The sequence below is a fragment of the Lactuca serriola genome, chromosome 9 (assembly GCF_051521515.1).
Source record: "Lactuca serriola cultivar US96UC23 chromosome 9, Lser_US96UC23_V15, whole genome shotgun sequence".
In the NCBI taxonomy this organism is placed as follows: domain Eukaryota; kingdom Viridiplantae; phylum Streptophyta; class Magnoliopsida; order Asterales; family Asteraceae; genus Lactuca; species Lactuca serriola.
Genome location: NC_136416.1, coordinates 98,660,112 through 98,676,396, shown reverse-complemented (window position 1 = coordinate 98,676,396; position 16,285 = coordinate 98,660,112). Strand labels below are relative to the sequence as shown.

The 16,285-nt window shown below is 32.5% G+C and overlaps 2 protein-coding genes across 3 annotated transcripts; one reads left to right on the top strand and one right to left on the bottom strand.

The window, feature by feature from the left end:
• Positions 1 to 6,226: 6,226 nt before the first annotated feature.
• On the top strand, positions 6,227 to 8,110 carry LOC145077125 (uncharacterized). Its single transcript, XM_079022899.1, has 6 exons — positions 6,227 to 6,353; positions 6,484 to 6,574; positions 6,667 to 6,909; positions 7,091 to 7,318; positions 7,439 to 7,558; positions 7,640 to 8,110. Exons 2-6 carry the CDS (start codon positions 6,500 to 6,502, stop codon positions 7,961 to 7,963), a joined length of 990 nt encoding a protein of 329 aa, XP_078879025.1. The 5' UTR covers positions 6,227 to 6,353; positions 6,484 to 6,499; the 3' UTR covers positions 7,964 to 8,110.
• Positions 8,111 to 9,187: 1,077 nt separating this feature from the next.
• Positions 9,188 to 12,119, bottom strand: LOC145073333 (Pentatricopeptide repeat (PPR) superfamily protein). 2 transcript variants are annotated; one of them, XR_013691322.1, is made up of 3 exons: positions 9,742 to 12,119; positions 9,542 to 9,630; positions 9,188 to 9,455 (listed from the first exon to the last, which is right to left on the bottom strand). XR_013691322.1 is itself a non-coding variant. In XM_079019883.1 (2 exons), the coding sequence occupies exon 1, from the start codon at positions 12,083 to 12,085 to the stop codon at positions 9,767 to 9,769; it is 2,319 nt and encodes a 772-aa protein (XP_078876009.1). In that variant the 5' UTR covers positions 12,086 to 12,119; the 3' UTR covers positions 9,188 to 9,630; positions 9,742 to 9,766. The 2 variants fall into 2 exon arrangements, 1 of the variants encoding a protein (XP_078876009.1); XM_079019883.1 differs by having other exon boundaries at positions 9,188 to 9,630.
• Positions 12,120 to 16,285: the final 4,166 nt, after the last annotated feature.

The window sequence follows — 16,285 nt, the reverse complement described above, 5'->3', positions numbered from 1 at the left end:
AGAGCCCAACGGAAAGCTCCTTTTTCGTAGTCCCACCCAAGGAACAGACCGACAACATCTGACTTCACCCTATAGATGAACACATTTAATTCCATAAACCATAAGTGGGATCTGAAGCCTACACGTCATATAGACCTCATTACGCTTCACATAGGTTGCTAATATTAGGGTTTCAATAACGAGTTAGTACTGCTGAGTTCTAAGGGATTTTTTAAAGAGAATTCCATCATTTTATCCGGCCTAAGATTCTCTATTTATAGGGAATGATTTAAACACTTAAATGATAAATATTTGGTCACATAAAAATTATCCTTATCTTTGGTAATTATCTGACTTTCAAATTCCTTAATCTAAAACCTTCTAGATCACTAGATTTCATTTAATTAATTAAAGGCTTAATTTATTCACAAACCTGGTCCATATAATTATCTCATGTCATAAGTTGTTTACATATGTCTTTGTGTGTAATCCAAAAATATCATATTATTAATAATAATATTATCAACTGTTGTGACTATGAGTACCATATTCCAACATATAGCATTGTGACTATGGGTACCATATTCCAACATATAGCATTGTTAGGATCGTGTTCTTCGTATTTTAGACGTGTTCTTCGTGTTCCATAGTAACTATTTTACACTACTAATCTTATAATTAAGCAACTAATAGTGTACGAATGAAAAACTTACTCGTAAAACTACTAAATCATCATAATCGTATGTCATATCTTCTTTGCTGCTTTACTCCGAAATGTGTAGAGCTCCGAAATATGTAGATATTTCGGAATAAAATCTGAAATAAAGGTTTTGTTTTTTTTTTTCCTTCGGAACATGTAAATAGGCATCCCGAAACGTTTAAATGGGTCATACCTGATCAATATAGTATGAAGTTGACTTTGAAATAACCGCGGAGAAAATTATTATTTTGCTAAAAGAAAAGTAGTTATTTAAAGAAAAAACCATAAAAATGGTTAGATTATTTAATTTCCCTTAATTTTAACAAACGAGATGATTTAGTAAATAGCAAGTTGAAATAGTAATTTTGTTTTTAGAAATTAGACTTTGCTAATTTTGTTTTTTTCTTTTATGTATTTTTCAATGTTAGTTTGCAAATGAAGTTAGTCTATTAACAAAACAATTTTAGAAATCGAAAAATCTATGATCTAAAAATGAACATTGATTTATGAAAAAAGAAATTGTATCATTTTCTTAATAAATTCCTACATTTGATATAATTGTGATTAGGTTTATATGCTTTATCTTCTTATATACTCAAGTAAAGGTAGAAAGATGAAATATCATTAGAGCATCTTTAATGGTAGCTTTTTTTAGAGCTACTATTAATTTATTTATATTGACCACTTATTACCATCGGAGTGTAAAACTTTTTTGTTTATTTTTATTGACCATTCAATATATATTGAGTGGTGAATATAATTTAATCTTTTGTACAAATAACCCTCGGATCTTCTAATTATATTTTATTTTCTTCCTTAATTATAGTTTAGTTTTAGCTTTATTTATTTATTGACTAGTTAACTAATTCTATAAAATAATTAATAACACCTTATTTATAAAATATAAATTTATAATGATAATATTTATTAGAATAGTTTGTATTAAAATATGATATGTGTTTAAAAATAACAAATTAAATGTAAGGTTTATATAAAACATTTTAAATAGATAATGATATATTAGTTAAATTTAAAGAAAAAGTTATCAAAAAAGTTAACCATTGGAGAGATCATTTAAATAGAGATTAAAATTAATGAATGATGAGATGTCAATAATAATAAGTCATGTTATAAGCTAACCATTGAAGATGCTCTTAGAAATTATGACTAATAGACTAGTCTTTTGATTACTGCCTTTTCATTAATAGTCACAATTGTTATAAAATTTTGACAAAATTACATGGTCGTTGAGTTTTATCAAAACTTATAAACTTAGTCCTTCTTAATTTGTTTTAGCAAATATAATCTTTGTGACTTTTAAAACTTGCATGAATTGTCATTTCTTCCTAACATCGTTAATGGTAATTTGGTCTTTTTAGGTAATCGTATGTTACTATAAGTAAACAATAGGAATCATTTATTTAATTTTATTTATATTTTATGTTTATGAGTTTATGATTTTTTTTTAAACACTCTTTTACTTTTTACATTTTCATTTTAACCCCTTCATTTGAAACTTTGTAAGATGTTACTTTCACACATATATTTTCTAAATTTTTGCATTTATACCCTTTATTTATATATAATTAATTTTTCTTAATAACTTTTGTTTTTTAATTATTTTTTTTATTTAAATTCAAGTTTGTCTATGTTATGTATGTTTTTTACGTATGAATTGGATCACATATAATAACTTTTGTTTGTTAATTTAATATATATATATATATATATATATATATATATATATATATATATATATATATATATATATATATTCGAACTTGTCTATTAGTTTGAGAGTAATTTGGTTAATTTAAAAAAGCGTATTATATTTGTCTTATAAACTTAGTCCTTGTTAATTTGTTTTGACAAACATGATCTCTATGATTTCTAAAACTTGTATGAATGGTCATTTTTTCCTAACGTCGTTAGTGTTCATCCATTTGTTTAAGGTAATTTGGTTTTTTTAGGTAGCGGTTTGTTACTATAGGTAACTAATATGAACTATTTATTTAATTTTGTCTATATTTTATATTTATGAGTTTGTGGTTTTTTTTTGAAACACTCCTTACTTTTTAAAATTTCATTTTAACCCCTTCATTTTGAACTTTGTAAGATGTTACTTTCACCCATATATTCGAGTTTGTATACGTTTCAAAGTAATTGTTTTTATGTTATTATATGTGAGTTGATTCATGCGTAGTAAACGTACAAAAAATTAACTACACAAAAATGTAAAAAAGAAAATTACGTTGAAACATAGACAAACTCGAATTTAAACCAACAATGACATAAAAAATCAATTAATGTTTTTAGAAAAATTAACGAAAGGAAGTTCTAAATTCACATTGAAACATTGACCACCTTGAATTTATACCGATACATATATAAAAATAAACGCGTAAAAAATTAGTTTTTTTAAGGTTAACAATGAAAGTTATTAAGAAAATCAAATTATATATAATAAATGAGATAAATAAGACTATTTAGAAACTATAGGGGTGAAAGTAAGATTTTACACAGTTCAAAGTGGAGGGGTCAGAATGAATTTTTAAAAAGTAAAGGGGTGGAAAACCCACAAACTCATAAACATAAAATATAGACAAAATTACATAAATTGTCCCTGCTACCACAAAAGACAAAGTTAACCTCATGCTAACAGATGAACAGTAATGACATCATCAAAAAGGACAATTCACGCAAGTTTTGGAAATCACAAGGACCACGTTTGTCGAAAAAAATTCAATAACAAGTGACTTTGTGACTTTTGGTAAACTATAGAGACCATTTATATAATTTTATCTAAAATTTTGTATAACGCTTTAGCTCTTTATAACAATTTAGGTCGATTTTTCATATATATATATATATATATATATATATATATATATATATATATATATATATGTTTTTTTATGATGTGTAAGATGGATGGTTTTGGGTAAAATGTGTTGGAAGATATATGAATAGGGTAATGGTGGAGAATCGGATTCCTGATGGATCGTGTAAGTTCATTTTCCAAACTGATATCTCCACTTTATGTATGGGATACAGGAAATGCAGCCTAGGATAATCCACAATGACACTTGTGTATCTAGACACAGAAACACAAGTTAAATCGTCAGATAATTCATCTGAGTTCGTTTAATAAGAAAGAAAAGTTCAGAAAATGGTTCTATATACGACTCAAAAGGGGAGTCGTATATATGCATGACATATTAGGGTTTAATCTTCTATATTAGTTAGACAAATATCGAAATTAATGACATAATCAATGGTTTCCAAAACTGACAAGATTTATCAATCTTACCTTAATCACCCACCAGAATTAGCAGGACCACCGCCACGGCTCTGCCCCTTGGAACTACAAGGGGGCGTGCCCCCTTGACCCCTGTCACTCTGTCATACTCGCTTATAATTTGATTTTATATATGCATGCACTTCACATTCACCAAATATATAATATAGAGTACAAATAATAAAACCCTTAGCGCACATGTTAAATCCAATTACACAAAATGTCCAATGACACTAAAATCAGCTACAAAAGGTTGGTTTATCTTTTTATTGTTACGAAATTTTATTTTTAAGGAAGCGTATATAATATTCTTGGTTAATTCTATTTCACAATTTTTGAACGTAGGTTTCATTTATTTCTGATGCGAAGATGTAAATTTTGATTATCCTCCACAAAGTTTGTATTGTTGTTGTTGTTAAATACATATATGATTAATAAGCAAAAAAATTTAAAGAAACTTGGTTGCCATGTTGACTGCTCAAAGGATTGTTCAGAAAATTCATGTTATATTTATTTTTTAAGAAAATGTGATTGTTTTAGAGAAAAACTAACAGGCCAAAAACAAATCTTGCATGGTTTTTTGCACTTCATATAAATATAAAATTACTCTTGACGTCTTTTATATTCTTGGTACCGTTATAAATTTATTGAAACTTGGTTGACCGGTTGATCTTGCATGCTTAGTGTATCTCATATTATTGCGACATGATCCTATAAATATCTATATGTTTGAGTTTTCTCCTATTCATATGGGCTCTTTTGCAGAGCTACTCTACATATATCTTATTTTATGACGTCGATGGCAAATCATCATAACCGGGAAAGAACTATAATTAACATCAAAATTGTGTGATTAGATGTTTTGATCTAATTATGAATTTACCATTTTTATTTAACTAGTCATTTATTGTTGACCTAAATGATGAATTTACTATTTCACAAGTAAGATGTTATAGCATCCTACTTTCACATGCAAGGTGTTATAACATCTTACTCTCATTAGTATTGATTAGATTTCATGTGTAAATGACATCTTGTCATAGTTTGATGGCCTTTCTGACTACTTGTAAGGTATAAATTCGAGATCTTTTTGATATGTTTGCAATGCTTAGATACAATTCTTTTATAATCTCACTAGATTATAACCGTTAAATTTTTATAATAAAAATTTATAATCATTAATCAATTATTTTAAATAAGTCATTTTAAATAAATTATTAATGAAGAGATATATCAAAATTTTAAAGTTATTATAACTTCAAATTGAACATATAATTAGAAAATGTAAATTTTAAATTTTGAAATGAGTTGTCTAATATATCTACATGACACATGACATAATATTAATGAGGAGTTGTATTGGAATGACACTTGACAAAAAAAATATTAAAACTATTCATTTATTTGAATAGGGATTATAGTATCCCATGAGTTTTTCAATAACTAAATATATGTAGTTTTTCAATAACTAAATATATGTATTTTTACCAATTGGCTCCCTAAGGGAGGTCCTAAGTTCAAAGTTCAAATGCAGGGAAGTGGCCCCAAAAAAGGAAGTCTCAAGTTCAAATCCAAGAGTATTTAACTAGGAGTGGCTAGGAGAAGGCTTGCAACGTTGTTTGGCAACGTATTCGAATCTTTTCAATATATATATATATATATATATATATATATATATATATATATATATATATATATATATATATATATATATATATATATATATATATCTCACTAAATGAAAGAAGAGGGTACTTGAATTAAGTATATGATAGTTCCCCCATTAAGTTACGAATCAAGAAGAAAGACACCTTAATGTTGTTGTTTCATGTGGTTGTCGTCTAGTTTTCAAAAAAAATTTGAATGGACTACCACTCCGATTTCAACCGTTAGTGTAAATTTTTTTTTTTCTATTAGGCGCAACATCTTGAAATATGAGTACAACTGCTATTTTACATTTGTTCAGAATTTTTTTTTTTTTTTTTTGATGCCACCACTACTTAAGGATTCTAGTTAGTGTTATAAAATTTTATTATGAAATTGTAGCTTCAATTTCTTTAAATTGTTGCTTAAAATACCCCTAGAAAGTAGAAACCATTGACATCCTCTCCTTCTCTTGGTTTTAAAATGGGCAAAAATTGATGGTAATGCATGCTTTTTAATAAGAGTCGTCCAGATTTTCCAATTATGGAAAGAGAGGTTATGAATACCACCTTTTTCGTTACCCAAAATAGCATTCCTCTTGCTATATCTTCCCCAACTCCTCCACCATTTTCATCGTCCATCAACAATATTCATCTTCTCACACTCCAAAATCTTTCTGCAGCAACAGGGGTTTTCCTTGTCAAGGACTGAATCTTTTGGTTGTTGCAGCAGGTATTATTAACGATTTCAATATGTTCTTCCCCAATTCTCATATTATTTGATAAATGCTACGTATAACATTCACTTCAATATCTGTTTTTGGAATGGATTTGTGGATATTAATTTATAATATTTTTTGAAGACGATTTAAGGAGCAAATGGGAAAGAAGAGTTGGGTTTCCGCAGTCAGGAAAGTTATATCCACTTCTTATCTCAAGGAGAAGAAACATAAGGTTTGTATCTCTTTCTTTCACTTTCAACACGTTTTGCATGAAATAAATTCAATGAAATGCCAACAATCGTTAACACATTCCCATTGTGACAGAAATCCCATAATAAATCAAAATCAACCAAAAAATCATTCCATGGAAATCAAATGAGCTTGGATAGATCTTTATCTCTAACAAAAGCACCAATAGTTAGCCCTCCCATTTACAACCCCCCCATTGATGAACCCGAGCTCAAACAACCCGAACATGAGCCCATGGATCAAGATTCATCCCCCCTTATCAAATCACAAGAAGATATCGCCGCCATCAAGATTCAAAAGGCTTATCGCGGATATCTGGTAATTAATTATTCTTCTAGCAACCTTTAAGCGGACTCGCAGTATCTAGTCTTAAAATCATTATATAAGATGTAAATCAGATACACAAGGAGCCTAATCCATATTGGAACTGGAACTCTAACACTGCGACTCTTGAGACTTTAAAGTTTGAGTTGCGAATCTTGTAATACAAATTTTATAGGTAAGAAACGGTTCGAATCCTTTGAAGGCATGGAGGAGATTGAAAATGTATATGTATAGCCAGGCAGTGAAACGACAAGGCGCGTCCACTTTAAAGTCTGTGCAAACAATGGCTCGTGTCCAGTCTCAGGTTCGAACCAGGAAGATTCGAATAGCTGAAGTCAACGAGGCTCTCCGAGAACAGCTTCATCAGAAGCGCATAAATAAGCTTAACAACTCTAAATCCTCAGTAAGTTGCCTTTTTCAAACGCTCTATTTTAAATCCATTTATCATATAAAACTAAAAATAATGTTACAACAGAAACGATAACATAACTTTAAAGATACTAAAATTATTATTTTTCATCAGGAGAAAAGCGGTTGGGATTTGAGTCCGAAATCTAAGGAACAGGTAGAAGAAAGTTTACGAAGGAAAAAGGAGGCTGTTGAAAGAAGAGAAAAAGTATTAGCTTATTCACACACTCATCAGGTATTACTCTAAAAGTTATGTATATATACATAGTCCCTATACATGAATTTGTTCTAAAGGCTTTTGGTTTTGTAAAAACAGCAAACATGGAGGAAGAACTTGAAAAAAACTAAGGGCGCAGACTGGGAATGGAATCGGTCGGCAAGCCGCCAATCACCACCTTTCAAGGTGGTGGCTCAGCCAGCAAGATCGCAGTCAAAGGTGGCGGTTTTGTCAACAAAGTCCGTGAAAGCCTGGTCTCCGATGTCAAAACCTGGTCCCACTCCAATGGTGTCAGGAAAGAAACGCGTACAAAATACAGGAGCTTTGGTGGGGTCAGCCAAGAAGCGGGTTGCAGTATCGGGTTCACCATCTTCTGTTGGGAAAAAGTCATTGGGTAGGACAAATACTAACACCAAAAGGTGAATGGAAGTTTGAAAATGGGAGGGTTGTTGTTGGTGATGTATGTTGTTGGAGAAAAGAAGAAAAAAAATCTATATATAAATGTACTCGTGTTGTACAAGTATTTATGTATAAATGAAAAATGAAGAGCTCATATGATCAAAGATTTTGATTCCATAATTATGTCCGTTGATTGTGTTGATTGGATAATATTCTAATTATAACATAAAATAACTACTCATCGTACAAATACAAATCTTCCACAAGGAAAAACTTTATTTATCTTTAACGACCTAAATGGCAAACTTTATTTAATCGCCACCTGTTTGGTTGGCAAAACTTAAAATCCAAAAAAAAACGAAACCAAAACGGAGAAACTATTGGGTTTGGGTTTAAATTTTTTAAAACCAAAAAATGGGTTTTGGGTTCGGTTTTAGTAAGTCAAACCAACCCAACCCGAGATTATTACATGTTTTTAAATGATATGCTATAATTTGACTTTCTATGTCAAAAGTAATATACGTCAAATGCGATAGGAGGTGGATTTTGGTACTAAATTACACAAAATATATGTTTTGTGTGTTGTTTTAGTGAAACCGAGATTACTACATGGTTGTTTGCTACTTGTATTGTTTCTAAAAACTTTGTTGTTCTTAAACTTGGTTGTTGTAAACTTTTAGCAACATACTTTTGATATTGTGTTGGTGTTGAAATTGGTCTTTTTAGTTTCTTTAATCTAGGTTGTTAAATTTGTTTTATTTTTTAAGTTATAAAGATTTGCTGAAAAATGGGTTACAACCCAAAACCCACGGGTTTAAACCAAAACCCATCAACCCATGGGTTGAACCAAAAACCGATAAAACCAACCCAAAAACCGACCTAACCCGGCCCATGCTCAATTTCTCAAACAATTTGTAACAGTAAATTGCAAAATTGGTCCCAGCGGTTTACCAAAAAATGCAGTTTTGGGCCTTTTTTTTTTCAGCACAGATGGTCCAAAATCAAAACTATTGTGCAGTGGGGACCCAAAATTAGATACTTGAATAAATACATGAAAGGACGAAAATGCCCCCGACTTATAAAGTGGCCATCCAATAAAGTTTTCCCTGTATTGATTTCTTTTTGTTCACAAAGCTTTTCCGAATACATGTAAAGATATTTATTTGAATTATCTTTTAATAATTTCTTGTTCACAAAACTTTTCTAGACTACTTTTCGATAAAAGAATAAATTATAAAACAACAACAATAACAGAATCCCAGTCCCATAAGAAACTGGCAATGGGGACTGCTAGTCCGACTCTATTCCACATACAATAACAAGTTACAAAATGTTAAATAAAAATTACAAAATTTAATAATAAAAACAACCTTCTATTTCCTATACCCACTGCATCCCTCCGAATGAAACTACAAGTAAATTCTTAAGTTTTTGGCATTTTATTTTTGTCATTTCACATTTTTAATGGTTCCAATTCATATTTTCTTGCATTATTTACTATTCAGCCCTCTTCTTCCTGAAAAAGGGCCACCCATCTATTCTTACATAGGCTATCTCAACCCATAAAAATTAAAAACGCATAATTCAAATAGAAAAAGGTACCTTCATGTTCAACGGTTGACTATTCAACTGGAATCAATGATTCCGAAGTAATCCATACACCATTCCTTGGATCCTCTGATGCAAAAATTCTGCAATGTAATCAGGAAACAAAACACAAAATAAGATTAATAACAAATTTGTAAATGTGAGTTGCATGGACTTGATAAAAAAAATGACATGTAATTACACTACAAATATACCTTGTTTGACTTTTTGTTACTAGAATCAAACGACAGTTGACCTGATTTCTCTCTTCACAAGAGCACACATCAAATTAATACAAGTCGACTTCTTCAAAGCCACACCTTTCTCCAACACTTCACCAAAAACACACATTGCATCCCGATACTTTCCTTCACTACAAAGCCTATCGATATTTTCCGAATACCCCCCTGAACTTTCATCTAATTCCTCCACACCCCCACTAGAATCCAAATCATCAAATCGCCCCCACTCAATCATCTTTTCCATCAAATCCTCCACCTCCTCATTCTTCCCACCATCATTAACCACACCAAGAACAGCATTATATGTATACCTATCAGGGCCAAGATTCTTTTCCATCATTTCAAGAACAAGCTCTTTGACATCTTCAAATCTCCCCTCTTTACACAAACATGACACTAACGTGTTATAAGTTACTAAATCCACTGTTTTTCCGTTTGAAACCCATGTATTGAAAAGAGTAAAAGCTTTTTCCACTAACCCTTTACTACAAAGCCCATGTAAAAGAATGTTACATGTATAAACATCTGGCTTAAAATTGTTCTTAACCATGTCATTATGGAACTGAATCGCCTTCTCAACATCCCCCTCCCAACAATACCCAAGAATAATTGTATTATATGTCTTTTCATCGGGAGATAAACCGTTTTCAAGAAGCTCATTTAACTTGGTTATTGCTTGTTCCATTTTTCCCGATTTGCATAGCCCAAATATAACAGTGTTATATGTAATTACACTAGGAACAATCTCTTTATCCTTCATTTCATCCCAAAGATTCATACCCTTTTCAAAATTTTCATTCTTGAAGGACCCCATCATTAAAGTTCCATAGCTTACTTCATCGATTATATAACCTTGCTTTTTAGCATCTTTAAGAAACTCATATGCCTCGTCTAGCTTATTCTCTAGACACAAGGCATGGAGAATGGTATTGAGGGTAAAAGTGTCCATTTTTAAACGTCTCCCACTCATTTCTTTCATGATCTTTAATGCTTCTTTTAGATTACCCACTTTGGAATAACCTTTAATCAAAGTGTTATATGTTACACTATCTGGAGAAAATCCACTTGCTTCCATATCGTTTATTGTTTCAAGAACTTTATCCATATCACCTTCTCTACAATACCATTTTATAAGTATATTGTAAGTTACCTCGTTCCTTTTTATTCCTCTTTCACTCATCAAATCAAGAAACTTGATTGCTTCGGAACTTTTCTTACACTTAAAGCAACCGTCTATCGATGTATTGTAAGTAATGATATCGGGGAATAATTTCAAATTCTCCATCTTGTTAATAAGTTTAATGGCTTCTTCAATCTTTTCCTCATCACAAAGTCCACTAACTAATGTGTTGTAAGTCCAAAGATCAGGCAAGAAGTTGTTTTGTGTCATGAGATCGAAGATATGAGTAGCTTCTGTCAGACACCCTTTCCTCTGACAATATCCATGAACTAAAGTGTTATAAGTGTTGCGATTTGGAAATAAACCTTGATTCTTCATATCTAGAAGCAATTCCCTAACTTCGTTTAATCTGCCCTTCTTGCATAAAGCATTCAACAAAGTGTTATAGGTTACATTGTCAGGTAGACAGTTAGATTCTCTCATTTTTTTCATCAAATCCTTGGCATCGCCAAATTTGTTCTCTAAACAATAGCCATTGATCATGATATTGAACATATTCACATTGGGAACGACACCAAGTAGGATAGCATCGTTAATTACTTCTCTGGAATACAAAATGGAACGGGAGGATGAGTGTTTTACCAGAGAATTAAGCAATGTGTTGCAGGTAATGAGTTTAGGGCAAATCCTGAGTCTTTTCATCCTCCTAAACACAATCATGGCCAACTGAGGGTATCCCATCTTGACATAAGCACCAATAGCTGTGTCGTAAAGTGCTTTGGAGTGACGAGGGATGTCCCGCGTGGGGTGAAGGATGGACCGGAGGAGACGATGCCGCGTGTCGGCGCCGATGAAGCTAAGAAGGAGAGCTTTGGCATCGGACCATTTGTTGTGAGCAAATAGCGTTTGGAGCACCACGAATAACGACGGAAGAGTGGAGGGGGAGCCATTGACGAAATTAGGAGCGTGAGTTTGGGAGATTTTGAAGAAATTTAAGAGAGCCTGGGGGTTTGATTTAAGGGTTTTGGAGGAGATGATTGTGTGGATGATTCCAGGGGTCAAATGTGGGATGAATTCGGAAATTGAAGAAGTGAGAGAGGTGGAAGGAGTGTTCGTGGCGAGGATTTTGGTTAGTGTTTCAGTGATTTCAGAAGGATTTAAGGGAGGTTTTGGGGGAGACGACGATGTGTTCATCATCACTGCGTTTGGGCAATTTTTGACGATTCAATACCGTATTAGCGTCCAAAATTTTTTAATTTTACAATTCGACACCCAAAGTTCAAATGATGTGGAAAGAGGTCACATTTTGCGACAATTTCTGTCTTTTGATTTTTGCTCGAGAAGAATTTTGAATTTTAAACACCTAGGAAACATGTCCAAAGAATGTATTTTAATAATTTGCATTGGAGAATTTATATATTTCCTACTTATCTTTTTTATCCATATGAAAAAATGATAATTGTTTTAAAATATTATTAATTTTACTAAAATATAACATTTATCTTAATTTCACATGAGTATGAAAATAAATAGAAAAAAAAGGCAAGAGCATATTTTTTATTTCTCTTTGCTTTGGTATTATTGTAAGGTTATGGTGTGTCTCCATATCACCATAACATAAGAAGTTCGATTCTTCAGCGTTATATTAACATCATTTATACACCACTTAACATCATATTAACATCATTTCTACACCATTTACCGTAGAAAATACCAATCACTTCATCATCCCAAAGTTATGTTGTATTCTATGCAAATTGTCTTGTATATTGAAGAAGATCACACATGGCTTTAAACAAGGGCAAGCACGACAATTGCATAGGACCTACTTTTTGTGGAACCCAAAACTTTTAATTTTTTTTTTATATATTATATACAAGTTGGCCCAATTAGTAACTGGAAGGTTCAACAATCATCGTTCGTCAGCCATGCACCAAAAGAAGACAAAAATGAAGTCGATATCCAAAATCGCACAACCAATCGACCACCTCTGTGATTTACAGCGATTCAGCAGCGTGCAACACAACAATAATGTGCAACGCTTTTCAGGTAAAAAATTTCTACTTTTCTTTTTGTTCCAAGCCTTGAATCGAAATTGTCAAATCATATTATCAGTCTATAAGATTAGGTTTAATGTTTATCAGAAATCAGATTATTAGTCTATCAGATTATCCATGGATTGATTGTTTGAAGCACCAAATGATGGTAACATGAAGCCATGTGGAAGTGATAAAATAGAAGATCTTACCTCATGTTCCAAAATTACCCTTGATATAGACATGATGTTATTAAACTTTCATATGGAAATGTTGAAGGTGATAGTGGTAGATATATTTGCAAAAGTTACAATATATGATCCATTTAGTGCAATAGAATCCAAATAAAAAAAAGGAGAAAGAAAAACATAGGCATCGCAATTTCTAGCAAAAATGGGCAATCCTTGTATATTTAACATAATCGAAATTACTTGAACAGGAGATACATTTTGATTTTGTTGTCCATGGGTGATAACTATATAGCTCCAAGTTTCACAAACTGTGAGTTTGATCAAGTTTTTTTTTATTGCTAGAATGGTGCATGGTGGTGCCCACTTTGTAGTTCTTTTACAGAAATAACCGTAACTGAGACAAATATAATGGTAGAGTAAAATTACCTCGATATTCTTTATTAACTAATATAATCTAAAAAAGGGGGCAATCCTAAATAATTTTTTATAAGCTAAATATTATACTTGTCGAGATATAAATATTGTAAGAAGTGTTGCCAAGTCTTTAGGGCCGGTAACAATAAGCTTATCACCTTTTTATCTCTTCTCCAAATCTGATGCCCACCAATGTAGATATGTTAAGTAGATAACTCTCCAACCAATGTCGAGCACGTGGATTTAGCTTCCCAATTTGTTCCTTGATGGGGTTAAAATTTTGAGTTTTTGAATTATACTTGTCGAGGTATAAAATAATATGATTTTCTATGTTTATTGTTATAAAGTTTATCGTTGTTTTTTAAAAAAAAAAAAAAAAAAAAAAAAAACTTTAGTTTATATAATTTAATTCGTTACTTTAGGGCCTAAGGGCATTTTTTTCGACTCGTCCTGGGCACTTGAATCCTCAGGACCGACCCTGAAGAAGATGAAGAAGGCTTAGTGTTGAGGTACGTTGCCAAGGCAATGAAGCCTTCACATCATGGCATGCTGATCAGTGACAGAGGTATATGGTGCGGTGGAGATACTATAGCATACTAAAAAAAATGTTTTATACATAAAAAATATATTTGTAAACATGTTCTATGAGTATATGGTATTATACCCCAAACAACGGGAATGTACCATGTTTTTAATACCTGATAGATATTAACTATATAAAATATATATTTTCCGGTTGTCACATCAAGTGTAGAGAGAATAAGTGGTAGAATAGTATGGACGATCAAGTTTTAAACGATTGTTTAATCAATTGTATTTAGAATGATGTATTTCCACAAGTTCTTGAAGACGATATCATTGATTGATTTCAAGACATTACGATTAGGTTGAGTTAATTGTAATTTTTGATTCAATTATATTTTTTTCGATTTACGACTTTAAATATTAAGAAATTTTTTGTCTTTACTATTTTGAATTTTAACAACATTTGTGCCAAGCTTTGACACTTTGCAACATTGGGATGTTGTTTCCTATGAGTAATATGTCATCGACATATAGAACAAGAAAGGCTACTATGCTCCCACTAGATCTAACATACACATACTTTTCATCTTCATTTCTTAAGAAACCAAATTTTTTGATATTCTCATGAAACAGATGTTCCACCTACGAGATGCTTATTTGAGTCTGATGCGACTTGGGTTCCGACCACCTTAAGGGTGAAAGTTGTGCTCATTGGAGGGAAACCTGAGAGGTCACAAAGAGAGAAAGTCGCCAGCCGTTCTCCGGGAGGAGGTCCTAGGAAAATGCTCTAACAGTCAAGTTAGTAGTGTATTGTAGAGAAGAGGCTAAGAATCAGGAGAGATAGCTTACCTCTTAAGGCGGAAAGGTGGTCCTTTTATACTGAGGATCCTCCTCGGTCCGTACGAGGAACAAGGACTGTGATCCCGACAAGATTTGTTGTCCTTATTGGTGAGTTGTGTTCCTCGTTGTGTCAAGTCCAACGATTGGTCCAGGCGATAATGCTCTAGATGCGATCCTTGTCGCCTGGAGTCGTTCTTTGGACTGTAGTGGAAGGCGGCCTTTGGCGGGAATGGGCCTTCCACGCGGTCGTCCTGCTAGGGCACCTGGCAGCTGGGGGTTCCGTTGGGGCGCCTAGCAGCTGGGACGACCAAGTTGGGCCTGGCCGGGCATCACTGGGGATTCTCAGCTGGAGGTTCCTTGTTGTGGGTTCTATTGTTCTTGGCCCGCTCTAAGGGGCGTGTCATTAATGATGGGTTTTAGCCATAAGAACATCCTATGTGCTCACACAAACCCTAATGCTTGGATCTAGGTTTCTCTATTGTACATGCAATTTATCCAAGACTATAAACCCTAGATCTAGCATATGATAATCAATATAACATATAAATAAGGGTTTAGATCATACCTTGATTGTTATGTAGCAATAACAATCTCAAATCCTTCTTGTAATGACTTTAGAAAGCTTAGAGTCACAAATGTCACTCCTCTAATGGTTCACAAACACCAAGAGCAAGAGGATGAAAAGGAGAAGAGAAGGAGGCCGCCCAAAACGTGTGGAAACCCTAGAAGAAGTCTTGTTCACGTTTTTGGGGCATAAGGGTTCTTTAAATAGTGAGGCTATTAGGGTTATCTAACAAGGAAACCCCAATTTGGATGTTTAAGCCCTAAGCAACCCATGGGCTCCTTCCTTAAAGGCCTTACGACGATTTCTAATGAGTTTCCCCATAGAATTCGTCCACTCCTTTAATATGGAGTTGTCACACCCCCAAACCAAGGATGGCGGAAACGTCCGGGGGTGGAGGACTTCATGTACAATATCACAACAACGTGTATAATAGTGCTCAAAGTAAATACAACCATCATAAATATAATTGAAAAAGTTACACCAAAGTATATGTTTACATGTTTCAAAATCAATTACATTATGATGACAAAAATAAATTGTTGACGGTTTAACGTCCCATCCTCAAAGCGCTGAAGTTTTCCTGTTTCACTGATTTCTTGAGAATACAAGTAGTTTTGAAAAAGTGTCAACAATTAAGTTGGTGAGTTCATAAGAGTTTTGTTTGAAGTAGAAACCATTTTCCTTGTAAAATCGATAGAGTTTGATTTCCAGAAAATCCAATATTTTCTTAGTTAAGTATGAACAAAATATTTCTATATGATGCGTTAATGAACCCTAGAATGACCCGTAGATTTCCCCTATAATCGTCCAACGTATATAAATTATA

Coding starts and splice junctions, on each gene's coding strand:
- LOC145077125 (XM_079022899.1), top strand. CDS start 6,500: ATGGGAAAGAAGAGTTGGGTTTCCGCAGTCAGGAAAGTTATATCCACT. Junction 7,319..7,438: donor TTAACAACTCTAAATCCTCA/GTAAGTTGCCTT, acceptor ATTTTTCATCAG/GAGAAAAGCGGTTGGGATTT. Junction 7,559..7,639: donor CTTATTCACACACTCATCAG/GTATTACTCTAA, acceptor TTGTAAAAACAG/CAAACATGGAGGAAGAACTT.
- LOC145073333 (XM_079019883.1), bottom strand. CDS start 12,085: ATGATGAACACATCGTCGTCTCCCCCAAAACCTCCCTTAAATCCTTCT.